This window comes from Aythya marila (assembly GCF_965140915.1).
Source record: "Aythya marila genome assembly, chromosome: Z".
In the NCBI taxonomy this organism is placed as follows: domain Eukaryota; kingdom Metazoa; phylum Chordata; class Aves; order Anseriformes; family Anatidae; genus Aythya; species Aythya marila.
This window is the reverse complement of record NC_139080.1, coordinates 10,592,335-10,608,911: the sequence shown is the minus strand read 5'-3', so window position 1 is coordinate 10,608,911 and position 16,577 is coordinate 10,592,335. Positions and strand designations below refer to the sequence as shown.

The window sequence follows — 16,577 nt, the reverse complement described above, 5'->3', positions numbered from 1 at the left end:
TGCGGCGTTTTTTAACGGGCAGTCGGTCTGGGTGTGTACCGACTGCCTGGAGAGCGCGCCGTGCCTGGTGGAGACCATTATCACCTAGCTACGGCTGTTGTTAAGGAGGTGTTGTTTGTGTGTAGGGGGAGCGCTCTGCCCTTCCTGCTCGCCCTGCCTGCGCGAACTGCCGCGCTAACTGCCGCGCCACGCCCTTCTGCCGCGCCACGCCCTTCTGCCGCGCCACGCCCTTCTGCCGCGCCACGCCCTTCTGCCGCGCCACGCCCTTCTGCCGCGCCACGCCCTGTTTGCCCGCCCTGTTCGCCGCGCCCCTGGTCGCTCGCGCTCCCTAGGGGCAGCTTTTGAACGGCTGGGGAGGGGGCGCTGCTGGCTCCGCCTTCGCCTCGTCAGCCTCCCTCACGAGGGCTGCCGGGTCCTGGCGGCTCCCTCAAGTAGGCTCGATGCCGGAAAAATTAGCCCTGCCTGGCCCGATCCCCCGCTCCGCTGCAGAACGCGTCTGCCCCGGAGCCGATCGCCTCGGCAAATGGCCGAGGTCAGGAAGGATGCGTAGTTTTGTGCAGTGAGGGTGGTCCCGGCTCAATATCACTCCCGTGTGCTGCTCCAGCACGGAGGATGTGGCCAGAAGGTGAGGGAGCATGCCCTTGCTGGCTCACCCACACGGCACAGCCCACAGCCACGCTGTGGTTGGTGACGTCCTGATGGCGTTGAGGACACGGGCCCCCACCCTGAGGACAAGGGTGGCCCTTCTGGAAAGCGTGGTTCTGGTGTGCAGCTGATAGGGAGCCACGTGAAAGGGCCGGCCCTGGGGTGCTGCAGCCAGCCACGGAGCCCTGCTGGCATCCAAAGTGTTGGGCGCTGAGGAGTTGGGTGCTGAGGAGTTGGGTGCTGAGGAGTTGGGTGCTGAGGAGTTGGGTGCTGAGGTGTTGGGTGCTGAGGAGTTTAGTGCTAAGTTGTGTGTTTATATGTCAAGGTTTTGGTTGAGAACTTGGGTGCTGATAAGTTGGTTACTGAGGTGTTGGGTGCTGAGGCCTTGGGTGCTGAGTAGTGGGTTTATATGTCAAGGTTTTGGTTGAGAACTTGGGTGCTGAGGAGTTGGGAGCTGAATTGTTGGGCACTGAAATGTTGGGTACTGAGGAGTTGGGGGCTGAGGAGCTGGGTGCTCTGATGTTGGGTGCTGAGATTCTTGGGTACTGAGGTGTTGGGTGCTGAGGTGGTCGGCACTGAAGTGTTGGGTACTGAGAACTTGGGTGCTGAGGGTGCTGAGGTGTTGGGTGCTGTGAAGTTGGGTTTACGTGTCAAGGTTTTGGTAGCAGGGGGCCATACGTGTGGCTTCTGTGAGAAGAATCCAGAAGCTGCCCCATGTCACGTAAGGGCCCCGCTGCTGACCAGAGCCGAGCCAATAAGCGCTGTTGGTTGCACCTCTGTGAGAGCAGATGTAAGACAGGGAAAAATAAAAAATAGAAAAAGAAGCTGCACCTCAGAGCAGCTGGGACAGTGAGAGGAGTGAGGAACAGCCTTGCAGGCACTAAGGTCAGTGGAGGAGGAGGGGGAGAGGCGCTCCAGGAGCTGGAGCAGAAGTCCCCTGTGGCCTGTGGTGAGGACTATGGTGAAGCAGGACCTGTAGCCCGTGGAGAGGAGCCCGCGCAGGAGCAGGTGACCTGGCAGGAGCTGCTGCCCGTGGGGGAGCCAGGTTGGAGCAGTTTGCTCCTGAGGGATGGACCCCGTGGTACGGACCCATATCTGGAGCAGTTCTGGAAGAGCTGCTGCCTGTGGGCAGCTGCCGCCAGATCAGTTCAGCAAGGACTGCATCCCGTGGGAGGGACCCCACAGCACAGGGGACGAGAGTGACCGAGAAGGAGCGGCGGAGAAGAAGCGCTGTAGACTGACCATAAGCCCCGTTCCTTCATTCCCCTGCGCCGCTCTGGGGAATGAGGTGGAAGAGGGTGGTTGGGGGGGAGGTGCTTTTGGTTTCTTTCCTTTGTTTCTCACTTCTCTAGCTTGTTACTACTAGGCAATAAATCTTACTGTCTCCCTATGCTGAGTCTGGTTTGCCCATCACGACAACTTTTGAGTGATCTCCCGGTCCTTATCTTTACCCTTGAGCCCTTTTCATCGTGTTTTCTCCCCCTTTGCCTTTGAGGAGGGGGAGTGAGAGAGGCGTTGTGGTGGAGCTCAGCTGCCCACCCGAGTGAAACCATCCCAGGAGTTGGTGCTGATGAGTTGGATGCTGAGGTGTTGGGCATTTGAAGAGTTGGGTGCTGAGGCACTGGTGATCAGTTTGGTAGTATCAAGTGAAAGGCAGAGTGAAAGCACTCAACCCCAGAACCACAGAAGCCCGTAGCCAGATGTGCTGCACGCCCATGACGGCATGGCTCGGCACAGCTCAGCTCGGCACAGCTCAGCTCAGCACAGCTCAGCACAGGCCCCCAGCAGCCCTCACCTTCCCGGCGGCAGCGGGGTGGAGGCCAAGCAGGGCCAGGGCGAGCAGGAGGCAGCAGCGGAGGCTCCCCATGATCGCACTGCCGCGGCCAGGCTCTGCCTGCACAGCTGCGGCCCCGCTCAGCCCCGTTTATAGTGGCGGGGGCTGTGCGGTGCCTCTGGGCCTCCTGCCAAGGGGCACCCGGTGGTGACGGGCCACTGCCTGTGGTGGCACAGGGCACGCCGTGACATGGGTGCCACTGCTGGTGCCACCGTGCCACGGGGTGGGCGTCAGGGCCCGGGGACGGGTGATGGGAGAGGCAGTGGGACACCACGCGGGGGGGACACGGGAGCCAGGGCTCACACATAGCCCAAAGGGACAGGAGGTGACAGGAGCCAGAGGTGTTTGCAGTAAAGCTTTATTGTGAGGAGAGGCAGGGGCATTGGCCATGCCCAGGTGTTGTCACGCAATCACAGAGTCACAGAGTGTTCTGGGTTGGAAGGGACCTTACACACCACCTAACTCCAACCCCCTGCCATGGGCAGGGACACCTCCCACCAGCCCAGGCTGCCCCCAGCCCCATGCAGCCTGGCCTTGAGCACTGCCAGGGATGGGGCAGCCACAGCTGCTCTGGGCAGCCTGGGACAGGGCCTCACCACCCTCTGAGTGAAGAATTTCTTACGAATACATGTATCTAATCTAAATCCCCCTTCTTACACTTTAAAGCCATTCCCCCTTGTCCTATCACCCCCCGGCACAGAGTCCCACCCCAGCTCTCCTGTAGCCCCCTTCAGGTGCCACAAGGCCTCTAGAAGCCAATGGCCAGCCTTGGGACCCCCACGGGGCCAGCCTCGCTCCATCTCTTATGGCAGGCGGGTGAAGGTGTTGGTGCCGGTCCTGCGGGGACAGAGCAGGAGACATCAGGCAGGAGGCACGGGGCCACCGCGTCTCTGCCCAGACCCCCTGCCTCTGCTCCGGGCTCACCTGGTGGCATTCCAGTCGTCTTTGATGCTTCTGACGTGTGACCGCAGGAGCCACATGGTCTTCAGGACCTCCTTGCCCTCCGTGTCCACGAAGCACTGGCCCGTGAAGACGGCGGTGGTGTCTGCGGGGAAGGGCAGGTGAGGGGAGCGTGGCTGGGTCTGGGCTCCTTGGCCCTGGGGACAGCTCGCTCGGGCTGTCCCTGCCCTCTGGCACACTCAGGAACTTCGGGAACACCACAGACACACGCTGGGTGGGGAATGCACTGAGAGCAGCCCCGAGGAGAAGGGCCTGGGGCTGTTGGTTGATGAGAAGCGGGACATGGGCCAGCAACGTGTGCTTGCTGCCCCGTGTCCTGGGCTGCACCAACACAGCGTGGGCAGCAGGGCGAGGGAGGGGATTGTCCCCCTCTGCTCTGCTATCGTGGGACCCCTTTGTCAGGGGGTGGAGGGATAGGACAAGGGGAACGGCTTGAAGCTAAGAGAGGAGAGATTTGGATAGGTGGTAGGAGGAGATTCCTCACCCAGAGGTGGCGAGGCTCTGGGGGCAGGCATGGGGGACCAGTGGGGACATGGGAGGGGATGGGGGAGCTCTGGGGACACCAAAGGTGGGGAGCCCTAGGGCATGCTGCATGAAGGGCAGGAGAGCCTCAAGGCTGGCACACGGCAGGGCTGCCGAGCATCAGGGCACCACAGGGGAGGGTAGAGCGGAAGGAGAAAGCACAGGGAGTGGATGGGAGCACCAGGGACAGCACAAGGAGAGGAGACGAACCTGTAAAATTCCAGTTGACAGTGAAGCCAAAAGTGGGCTGTGTCTTGATGTGCTGGATTCCCACCAGAGGTGATGCTTTGATATCTTTTGTCGTCGTCATCACAGGCGTGTGGTAGGTGCCGGTGAACTCGCCGTTGCTGTTCACAGCCCCGATGGTCATGTCGGAGCCCTGGTCGTTGATCCAGCGCCCGGTCAGCACGCACTGGGGCAGAGAGGGCTCAGCACCGGGCAGGAGGCAGTCAAGGAGGCCCCCAGGGGCACAGTCCCACTACCCATCCCCAAACCCATCCCCATCCCCTTACCTGGTCAGCAGAGAGGCCGGGGGCCAGCAGGGCCAGGCCGAGCAGCAGCAGGAGGGAGGTCGTCGGCACCATCTCTGCAGAAGGCGGACGGGCGGCTGTGCTCCTCGCAGGGCTCCCTCGCCTTTTTATTGCCACGGGGCTGCAGGTGGCAGCTCTGCCCAGGCTTGGGTTGTGCAATCGGGGCGGTTCCACCATGAAGGGGCCATTCCCACCCCTACAAGATTTGGGATTGGAATTCTGAAAATCTGATGTTGAAACTGTGCTTCCTTGCTGGTGTTTACCAAGAGCCTTGCGGGGGAGCTGGCATCATGGAGGCTCAAACAAGGAAAATACTTTCTGGGAAAGAAGACACTCCCTCCCTCCTGCTGCCCCTTGTTTGCACCATGGCCATTCCCAGGTTACACAGGGACTACCCGGTGATATCAATGCCATATTCTGAGCTGCCTGGCGGAAAAGGACCTGGGAGTGATGGTGGATAGTTGGCTGAATATGAGCCAGCAGTGTGCTCAGGTGGCCAAGAAGGCCAAGAGCATCCTGGCTTGCATAAGAAACAGTGTGACCAGCAGGGCTAGGGAGGTGATGTCCCCTGTTGAGGGATTTCTTGAAACAGCAAAAATCCCATGGCTTGCTGTAGCTGAGCAAACCAAGCTACCAGGGCAACTATGAGAAGTTCCCATGACAGTGTTCCCACATCGCCCAACTGAGGAATTTAGAAAAATATTGTTACCAGTAGCTGGCCTCAAGGACAAGGTCTATGTGACTGCTAATCACAAGGGGGTTGTTTTCTTGCAGGTGGGGTTGTTTTCTTGTAGCTGTTTGTCTGAGTGCTTTTGACCAATAATCTTGTGTGAAACACTGTCCACCCCTGTTAAGTTCTCTATAAAAGTCAGGCTATTCGGGCAATAAAATGGAGCATGACCTGACTCTACTGGTGTCTGTCGTGCTTTCGGCCGTGCTTCCTGCAACATATGGCGCCCGAACAGGGACCCCTGAACAGGACCCGAACAGGACATCGCAGCGGCGCCGGGACAAACATCACAGCGCAGCGGGACACTAGCGGCGCCGGCACATCGGAATGCGGAGGGACGCGGAATCGCGGAGGGACGTGGGAAACGGAATCGCGGAGAGACGCGGGAAATTTGAAGTAATCGCATGAAATTGAAGTAATCGCGGTGCGATACGGGACATCCGAGATCGAGTTGCTACGGGAGACCAGAGGCGTCAGTGGACAACGGCAGCCGACCCTCACCGTGAGGCGAGTCGGCACAGAGCAGAGGGACGGACATCAGGACCCTGCAGCCTGTCTGACGTAACCATGGAGGCAGCGGCAGCAGCGGCTGTGCTGCTTCTCTCTGGCATTCTTTTTATAAGAGGGTTATCTTGCAATGCAAAAAAGACTATTCGTCCCCAGATCGGTGTTATAACTATGTTTCTGGATAAGATTCCGTGGGGTTGCCACATTCTACAGATTACTAGTGACAATTTAGCTCTATTGCGGGGCAGGAGTGCAGAGACGCAGATTACACTGCCAAATGACCACCGGCAGGCTCGTTCACAAACAGCTTCTAGGGTTGCAGCTGGCACGGCCTGCAGCCGTAAAGCAGACGTTACACTCTCTTTCCTAACTAGTAATCATGTGTCTCATCCATTTGTGGTGAATGGTCAGTGGCAAAAAGAAAAGGGGGAGAGTAAGGGGCGGCAAAGACAGAAACGGTACCAGGAGGATGCCACTGACACTGACGGCACGGGTAATAGGAGTAGTATAAGTGACACAGGTGCGGAGCGGTGGCAGGCGCTGCTGCTCTGTGGGGCGCTCTGCCTGCTGCTCGCCCTCGCCTGCCTGTGCACTGCCGCTGACAGTGCTAGAGTAAAATGTGAAGACTGCTCAGATGGCAGTGATGAGAGTGCTTGTGTGAAGAAGACGTGTGCTGAACCTGACTTTGCAACAGTGGTCAGTGTGTGCCAAATAGGTGGCCGTGTGATGGGGATCCGGACTGTGAAAATGGGTCTGATGAGAGTGCTGATCTGTGTCATATGAGAACATGTCGGGTAAATGAAATCAGCTGTGGTCCTCAGTCAGTCCAGCGTATCCCGGTGTCCTGGAAATGTGGTGGTGAAAAGGACTGTGACAGTGGAGAAGATGAAGAGAATTGTGGCATTGTGACTTGTAGTGCAGCAGAATTCACATGCAGTAGTGGGCAATGTATTTCCAAAAGCTTTGTCTGCAATGTTCAAGATGACTGCAGTGATGGTAGCGATGAGCTGGAGTGTGCACCTCCTACCTGTGGTGTTCATGAGTTTCAGTGCAAGAGTTCTACCTGCATCCCTATCAGCTGGGTGTGTGATGATGATGCTGACTGCTCCGACCACTCGGATGAATCTTTGGAGCAGTGTGGCCGCCAGCCTGCACCTCCAGTGAAGTGTTCTATGAGTGAGGTGCAGTGCGGCTCAGGTGAATGTATCCACGAGAAGTGGCGATGTGATGGAGATCCTGATTGCAAGGATGGAATTGATGAAATTAACTGCCCTTCTCGGACCGGCAGGCCAGACCAGTTCAGATGTGAAGATGGGAACTGTGTCCATGGGAGTAGGCAGTGCAGTGGTGTGAGAGACTGTCTGGATGGCACTGATGAAGCAAACTCTAACAATGTTATTCAGTGCTCTGGACCTGGCAAATTCAAGTGCAGAAGTGGAGAATGCATAGATATCAATAAAGTGTGTAACCAGCAGAGAGACTGCAAGGACTGGGGTGATGAGCTGTACTGGGTCTGGCTGGAATGTTAACTTTCCCGGCAGCAGCCCATACAGTGCCGTACTCTGTACTTGTAGCTGGAACAGCAGTGTTATCACACCAGTGTTGTGTCTACTGCTGAGCAGCAGTGGCACAGCATTGGGCCTTTCTCTAACCCTCCTAGGGGGTGGGCAAAAAAGTGAGGAGAGAAACATCACTAGGGCAGCTGACCTAAACCAATCAAAGGGATATTCCATACCATGTGGTGTCACACTCAGCAATAAAAGGTGGAAACAGGAAGAAGAGGGGAGGGGTGGGCTCTCGTTGAGAAGACGTCGGTCCTCCTCTCGAACACTGGCTGCGTGCGTTGAGGCCTTGCTTCAAGGACGTGGTCAATCATCGCTCATTTGTGGGAAGTAGAGAGTAATTTCTTTCCTCTGCACTTCCATATAGCTTTCATTTATTTTGTTTGTTTGTTTTCCTCCCTTTTTCCCCTTTCCCTTTTATTTCCCCTTAGTTAAATTGTTTAGTTCATGGTAGTCTTTATTTAATTATTATAATTATTTCCCTTTAATTAAATTATCCTTATCTCAACCCGTGAGTTGTTCTTTGCTTTACTTCTCCCCCTCCTTATCTAAAGGAGGGGGAGTGAGAGAGCGGTTGTGGGGTTTAGCTGCCCAGCACGGTAAAACCACCACAGCCCTTTTTGGTGCCCAACGTGGGGCTCGAAGGGTTGAGATAACAATAGAATTGATTAAACGCATACAACTAACACACTTGCTTGCTAGTAACCATGTTCCTTGCCCTGTTAATAATAATGGCTTTGTTCATATGTCATGCAATTCGTGTCATATTCTCCTTTCTCCTATATATCCGATCCGACAAAGTGCTACAATCTGTGTTCACTTTTTTTAATTCGCTGTGCTGCCAAGCACTGACCTTGGTTTTACTCTGGAATTCAGGCTCTGCGCTGTTATCATTTGGGTCCCATGGAAACTATCTTTCAGAGAATATTCAGAACTACACTGCCTTCCTTTTCTCATCTGGACACCAGTTTATTAATAATATCAGGAATGGTACCTTTCCCTTCTTTCACAGTGGGCTAATTACAACAGTTTGGGAGTATTTTGACGATCCATCTGTAACCCATGTATTGCTATTTCTAATTCTGAATAACATGTTTCATTTTCTCTCTAAGATTAGTCGATTGTTTAGAAAACTTATTTGGGAATCTGTCCCGAAACAGTCTCATGGTGAGTGGCGCGGTGTGTGGGATGATGTTAGCAGATACCTGTCACGAGTGTCTCCTCCAATAGTTTTGAACTTCACCCCTGAGCAAGTGCTAAATCCTAAAAACTTAGTAGAATGTTTGAGAGTTGTATGTCCTGATCCTTATAATGCCGGAGAACAACAGCTTGCAGCATTGTGCTGGGTCCTGGTTTATTCCTATCAAACACTGTTTAACATCATCCAGCAACTTGAAGAGAGGGAGGAAGTCTCTGAATCTGATGACCAAGTAACACATGCTGTGGCTGACCCAGAGGACCAACCAACTATGGTATCAGTCGCCCCCATAGTCAAGTCAAAACAATGGAAACGGAGGTCAGCTCGTTTAGTAAGGGAAGAAGGCTCTCCTAAGAAGGAGGGAGAAGGGGAATTGGCAGGCACCTCTAAAGCAGAGCCATCACAAAAACAGCAGGAAGATGAGACGGAAATCATAAAGGAATCAGAAATCACTCGATCCATATCCCTGAGTGAGATGCGAGAAATACGAAAGGATTATGGTCGACGCCCAGGTGAACACATCCTCACTTGGTTGCTCCGATGCTGGGATGCTGGGGCCAATAGCATACAATTAGAAGGCAATGAAGCCAAGCAGCTGGGATCCCTCTCTAGAGAAAGGGTAATCGACAAAGTAATCGGGAGAGGAGCACAGGCCCTCAGCCTCTGGAGACGACTCCTGGCAGCTATCAAAGAAAGATATCCCCATAAGGAAGATATTGTATATCACATAGGCAAGTGGACCACTGTGGATAAAGGTCTCCAGCATCTATGGGAATTAGCTGTGTGGGAGATGATTTATAGTGATTTGGACAATGCCCAGACACCTCAAGACCCCGATGAAGTCCAGTGCACAACATCCATGTGGCGTAAATTTGTGCGGAGTGCACCATCAGCACATGCCAGTACCCTGGCAGCAATTCGCTGGGACGAGGGGATGGGACCAACAATGTATGATGTGTCCTGCCAGCTTCAACAATATGAAGACAATCTCTCTGCTCCGCTACAGTCCTGTGTCTCAGCTGTGGAGAAACTGTCTAAAGGACTTGACAAGCTTGTGGAGAAAGTATATTCCCCCTCATCTAGACAGAGTGATACTTCAGCCACTAAGAATCAGCATTCGCCTGCTCAAGAGAGAGAGTACCCAAGACGTACACCACGTGGCACCTTGTGGTTTTATCTGCGTGACCATGGGGAAGATATGAGGAAATGGGATGGTGTACCTACTTCAACCCTAGCTGCTCGGGTACGTGAACTGAAAGGAAATACAGCAGCAAGAAGAGGGGCTCCTAAGAAAAATGCTGCTCCAGTTTCTATTGGGCAGTACCCCAGAGGCAGTAGAAGAGCTGATGTTATTCTTGACCACGATGAAGGGACCTCTACCTCTCATTTGCCAGAATTTGTGCATTTGCAAGAATTAAGTGGCAGACGCTCCAGCCAGGACTAGAGGGGCCCTGCCTCTGGCCAGGTAGAGGAGAGGGATAACCGGATTTATTGGACTGTGTGGATCCGATGGCCTGGAACATCAGAACCACAGGAATACAAAGCTTTAGTGGACACTGGCGCACAATGTACCTTAATGCCATCAGGCTACCAAGGGACAGAACTCACCTGTATCTCTGGAGTGACAGGGGGATCCCAACAACTATCTGTACTGGAAGCTGAAGTGAGTCTAACTGGGAATGAGTGGCAAAAGCATCCCATTGTGACTGGCCCAGAGGCTCCGTGTATCCTTGGTATAGACTATCTCAAGAGAGGGTACTTCAAGGATCCAAAAGGATACTGGTGGGCTTTTGGCATAGCTGCTTTGAGCACAGAGAAGATTAGGCAGCTGTCTACCCTGCCTGGCCTTTCAGAAGACCCTTCTGTTGTAGGATTGCTGAAGGTTGAAGAACAACAGGTACCAATTGCTACTACAACAGTGCACCGACGGCAATATCGCACCAACCGAGACTCCCTGATTCCCATCCATGAGTTGGTTCACCGACTGGAGAGTCAGGGAGTAATCAGCAAGACTCGCTCACCCTTTAATAGTCCTATATGGCCAGTACAAAAGTCTAATGGCGAGTGGAGGCTAACAGTGGACTATCGAGGCCTGAATGAAGTCACGCCACCACTGAGTGCTGCAGTGCCGGACATGCTAGAACTTCAGTACGAACTAGAGTCAAAGGCAGCCAAGTGGTACGCCACAATTGATATTGCTAACGCATTTTTCTCCATCCCTTTGGCAGCAGCATGCAGGCCGCAGTTTGCCTTCACTTGGAGGGGCATCCAATACACCTGGTATCGGCTGCCCCAGGGGTGGAAACACAGCCCTACCATTTGCCATGGACTGATCCAGTCTGCACTGGAGCAAGGGGGAGCTCCTGAGCACCTTCAGTACATTGACGACATCCTCGTGTGGGGCAACACAGCAGAAGAAGTTTTTGAGAAAGGGAAGAAAATAATCCAAATTCTCCTGAAAGCTGGTTTTGCCATTAAAAAAAGCAAGGTCAAGGGGCCTACACAGGAAATCCAGTTCCTGGGGGTAAAATGGCAGGATGGACGTCGCCATATTCCAATGGATGTGATCAATAAAATAACAGCAATGTCTCCGCCAACTAGCAAAAAGGAAACGCAAGCTTTCCTAGGCCTCGTGGGATTCTGGAGAATGCATGTGCCAGGCTATAGTCAGCTTGTGAGTCCTCTATATCGAGTGACTCGAAAGAGAAACTATTTTGAGTGGGGCCCTGAGCAACAACAGGCATTTGAACAAATCAAACAAGAAATAGCTCGTGCAGTAGCCCTTGGGCCTGTCCGTACTGGACCAGCTGTGCAAAATATACTGTACACTGCAGCTGGGGAGCATGGGCTCACCTGGAGCCTTTGGCAGAAAACCCCAGAAGAAACTCGAGGTCGACCTCTGGGCTTCTGGAGTCGGGGCTATCGAGGATCAGAAGCCAATTACACCCCAACTGAAAAAGAAATACTCACAGCATATGAGGGTGTTCGAGCTGCTTCAGAAGTTGTGGGTACAGAGGCACAGCTCCTCTTGGCACCGCGGCTACCTGTGTTACACTGGATGTTCAAAGAGAAAATTCCCACTACACACCATGCAACTGATGCTACATGGAGTAAGTGGATAGCGTTAATTACACAGCGGGCTCGAATGGGAAAACCCAATCGCCCAGGAATCCTGGAAGAGATTATGGACTGGCCGGAAGGCAGAGATTTCGGAGTGCCAACAGAAGAGGTAACCCGTGCTGAAGAGGCACCACCATACAATGAGTTGCCAGAAGACAGAAAGCAGTATGCGTTGTTTACTGACGGATCCTGCCGTGTGATAGGGAGCCATCGGAAATGGAAAGCTGCTGTGTGGAATCCCATACGACGAGTTGTGGAAGCCATGGAAGGGGAAGGTGAGTCGAGTCAGTATGCAGAAGTAAAAGCCATACAACTAGCCCTAGATATCGCCGAAAGAGAAAATTGGCCAGTATTGTATCTTTATACTGACTCATGGATGGTGGCAAATGCTCTGTGGGGGTGGCTGCAGCAATGGAAAGAGAGCAACTGGCAGCGCAGAGGTAAGCCTATCTGGGCTGCTACCCTGTGGCAAGATATTGCTGCCCGGGTAGAAAACCTGGATGTTAAAGTACGTCATGTAGATGCCCACATGCCCAAGAGTCGCACTACTGAAGAACATCAGAACAACAAAGAAGTGGATCGAGCTTCGAAAATTGAAGTGGCTCAGGTGGACCTAGACTGGGAACGTAAGGGTGAGCTGTTTGTAGCTCGATGGGCCCATGAAACATCAGGACATCTGGGGAGAGATGCCACTTACAGATGGGCTCGTGATCGAGGGGTGGACTTGACCATTGAGGCCATCACACAGGTTACCCATGAGTGTGAGACCTGTACTGCAATCAAGAAAGCCATGAAGGTAAAATCTCCCTGGAACAGGGGGAGATGGCTAGGGTATCAATATGGTGAGGCCTGGCAAATTGACTATATCGGACCACTCCCAAAAACTCGCCAAGGCAAACGGTACATACTCACCATGGTAGAAGCAACTACTGGGTGGCTGGAAACATACCCTGTAAACCATGCCACAGCCCGAAACACTATCTTGGGCCTGGAAAGACAAGTATTGTGGCGTCATGGTACACCAGAGAGAATTGAGTCTGACAATGGGAGTCATTTCCGAAACAATCTTGTTACCTCCTGGGCAAAGAGGCATGGTATTGAGTGGGTGTACCACATCCCTTACCACCCACAAGCCTCTGGGAAGGTTGAGAGGTACAATGGACTGTTAAAGACTATGTTACGGGCATTAGGTGCTGGGACGTGGAAACAATGGGACACAAATCTACCAGAAGCCACTTGGCTAGTTAACAATAGGGGGTCTGATAGCCGTGCTGGTCCTGCCGAAACAAAACCCCTACACACTGTGAAAGGAGCTAAGGTTCCCGTAGTGCATATAGGAAGGTGGATGGGGAAGGCAGTGTGGGTTGCTCCTGCCTCGGGAAAAGGCAAACCCACTCGTGGGATTGTCTTCGCCCAAGGACCAGGGTATACCTGGTGGGTCATGCAAAAGAATGGGGATATCAAGTGTGTGCCTCAAGGAGATTTGACATTGAGAGAAAACTAATCTATAATCTAAGTTATATGTTGTAGGAAGGTGCTGTAGGATCAACGACAGGTCAACTTTGCAAGGAGCCGGGCAGTGCAACAAGGACTTGAGCTAAGCTGGTGCTGGTGTCCAGACATCCAACTCCGCCTGCCTTGAGTAGCCACTTTGGCAGATGAAGACCTAATCATCAACAGTTCTTATGAACATTTTCCAAGAAAGACCTATGGAATGAAAAGATACACCTGCCTATTAATCCTGTCCTGTTAAATCCTTGTCCTGTTAAAGGACAAGGGATAATGGTGAGAATGCTTGTATGCTAAAGTATGGGGATCTGAGTGTGACACAAATGTTATGGAATAAGGGGTGGAGGTTGTACTGGGTCTGGCTGGAATGTTAACTTTCCCGGCAGCAGCCCATACAGTGCCGTACTCTGTACTTGTAGCTGGAACAGCAGTGTTATCACACCAGTGTTGTGTCTACTGCTGAGCAGCAGTGGAACAGCATTGGGCCTTTCTCTAACCCTCCTAGGGGGTGGGCAAAAAAGTGAGGAGAGAAACATCACTAGGGCAGCTGACCTAAACCAATCAAAGGGATATTCCATACCATGTGGTGTCACACTCAGCAATAAAAGGTGGAAACAGGAAGAAGAGGGGAGGGGTGGGCTCTCGTTGAGAAGACGTCGGTCCTCCTCTCGAACACCGGCTGCGTGCGTTGAGGCCTTGCTTCAAGGACGTGGTCAATCATCGCTCATTTGTGGGAAGTAGAGAGTAATTTCTTTCCTCTGCACTTCCATATAGCTTTCATTTATTTTGTTTGTTTGTTTTCCTCCCTTTTTCCCCTTTCCCTTTTATTTCCCCTTAGTTAAATTGTTTAGTTCATGGTAGTCTTTATTTAATTATTATAATTATTTCCCTTTAATTAAATTATCCTTATCTCAACCCGTGAGTTGTTCTTTGCTTTACTTCTCCCCCTCCTTATCTAAAGGAGGGGGAGTGAGAGAGCGGTTGTGGGGTTTAGCTGCCCAGCACGGTAAAACCACCACATGAGCCCCTGGAGGAATGCATCGTAAAGGAATGTGACTGTCCAGCTGGGTTTGAGTTTATAGACAAGAGAAACTGTGGAGACATTGATGAATGTCAAAACCCTGGTAGCTGTAGTCAAATCTGTATCAACCGGAAAGGTGGCTACAAAAGTGAACGTAGCCGTGGATATCAGATGATTCCTGCTACAGGAACCTGGAAAAGGCCATACCGGTACAAAACCACAAATAACACCTGTGATTACAATGACGCTGCTAAGCAGGGTTTAGGGGTTTATAGCATGGAGACAAGGGGTAACAACTACAGTGTTTGGAACAATTGTACAGCTTTGGCCTTACCTCCTGATGTGCTTCTGATTTGTGGGGATGGGGCCTGGCAAGGTATCCCTGCAAATGCTATCGGATGTCCATGTTACTTAGATAAACTCATTGTATTTGCTCCTAGCTTGTTACAGTTGCGTGAGATCACCAGACATAAATGGGCATTGCTTGCACCGGATTGCAATGATGATGTTGAATTGTGTGGGGTTGCAGCTAGAGAGGCATTAGCAATTTCAGTGCCTGGAGTGGCATCTGCGGCCGCACGTAACAACTTAGAAAAATCGGTATGCTGGGCCGAGAGGCAAGCCTATGCCACGACAGAGATACTTGAGGAGATGTTACCAGATCAAAATAGTCTGCGACATCTGCTTTTACAGGATCAAGCTGCTATTGACATCTTGCTTTTGGCTCAAAGGAATGGGTGTGAGGACTTTAAGGGAATGTACTGTTTAAACCTTTCTGATCATAATGAGTCAATTCACAAATCCATTACGTTCCTGAAAGAGCACATGAGAAAGATTCAATATGGTATCAATCCTTTCAATCAATGGTTCACTGACTTGTTTGAAACAAAGTGTAGATGGTTGCTGGGTTTAATCACAAGGGGATTAAGGATTTGGTTTATGGTGGCGGTAATCATCGTTGTGTGTTGTAAGTATAGCTAAAGAGTTACTTGTAAAACTGCTGTGTCGGGCTTGGTTTGCTCAAAAGAAGAAGGGGGAATTGTTGAGGGATTTCTTGAAACAGCAAAAATCCCATGGCTTGCTGTAGCTGAGCAAACCAAGCTACCAGGGCAACTATGAGAAGTTCCCATGACAGTGTTCCCACATCGTCCAACTGAGGAATTTAGAAAAATATTGTTACCAGTAGCTGGCCTCAAGGACAAGGTCTATGTGACTGCTAATCACAAGGGGGTTGTTTTCTTGCAGGTGGGGTTGTTTTCTTGTAGCTGTTTGTCTGAGTGCTTTTGACCAATAATCTTGTGTGAAACACTGTCCACCCCTGTTAAGTTCTCTATAAAAGTCAGGCTATTCGGGCAATAAAATGGAGCATGATCTGACTCTACTGGTGTCTGTCGTGCTTTCGGCTGTGCTTCCTGCAACAGTCCCCCTGTACTCAGCTCTGGTGAGGCCGCACCTCGAGTACTGTGTTCAGTTTTGGGCCCCTCGCTACAAGAAGGACATCGAGGTGCTTGAGTGGGTCCAGAGAAGGGCAACGAAGCTGGTGAGGGGCCTGGAGAACAAGCCCTCCGAGGAGCGGCTGAGGGAGCTGGGCTTGTTCAGCCTGGAGAAAAGGAGGCTCAGGGGTGACCTTATCGCTCTCTATAGGTACCTCAAGGGAGGCTGTAGCGAGGTGGGGGTTGGTCTGTTCTCCCACGTGCCTGGTGACAGGACGAGGGGGAATGGGCTTAAGTTGCGCCAGGGGAGTTTTAGGTTGGATCTTAGGAAGAACTTCTTTACGGAAAGGGTTGTTAAGACACTGGAACAGGCTGCCCAGGGAAGTGGTGGAGTCACCATCCCTGGAAGTCTTTACAAGACGTTTAGATGTAGAGCTTAGGGATATGGTTTAGTGGGGACTGTTAGCGTTAGGTCAGAGGTTGGACTCGATGATCTTGAGGTCTCTTCCAACCTAGAAATTCTGTGATTCTGTGATTCATGTGCATATTTCACAGAATCACGCTCCCTCAGCCGCTCCTCGTAGGACTTGTTCTCCAGGCCCCTCACCAGCTTCGTTGCCCTTCTCTGGACCCGCTCAAGCACCTCGATGTCCTTCTTGTAGCGAGGGGCCCAAAACTGAACACAGTACTCGAGGTGCGGCCTCACCAGAGCTGAGTACAGGGGGACGATCACCTCCCTAGCCCTGCTGGCCACACTGTTTCTGATACAAGCCAGGATGCCGTTGGCCTTCTTGGCCACCTGAGCACACTGCTGGCTCATATTCAGCCGACTATCCACCATCACTCCCAGGTCCTTCTCTGCCTGGCAGCTCTCCAACCACTCATCTCCCAGCCTGTAGCTCTGCTTGGGGTTATTGCACCCCAGGTGCAGGACCCGGCACTTGGCCTTGTTGTACTTCATGCAGTTGACCTCAGCCCATCGGTGCAGCCTATCCAGATCCTCCTG

General features: G+C 52.4%; 1 protein-coding gene across 1 annotated transcript; it reads right to left on the bottom strand.

Annotated features, from left to right (window-relative positions):
- Nucleotides 1–3,399: 3,399 nt before the first annotated feature.
- Nucleotides 3,400–4,584, bottom strand: LOC309890383 (avidin-like; the record flags this gene model as incomplete). Its single annotated transcript, XM_082784162.1, has 3 exons — nt 4,474–4,584; nt 4,172–4,373; nt 3,400–3,524 (listed from the first exon to the last, which is right to left on the bottom strand). The coding sequence occupies exons 1-3, from the start codon at nt 4,543–4,545 to the stop codon at nt 3,400–3,402; spliced, it is 399 nt and encodes a 132-aa protein (XP_082640288.1). The 5' UTR covers nt 4,546–4,584.
- Between the last annotated feature and the right edge of the window lie 11,993 nt (nt 4,585–16,577).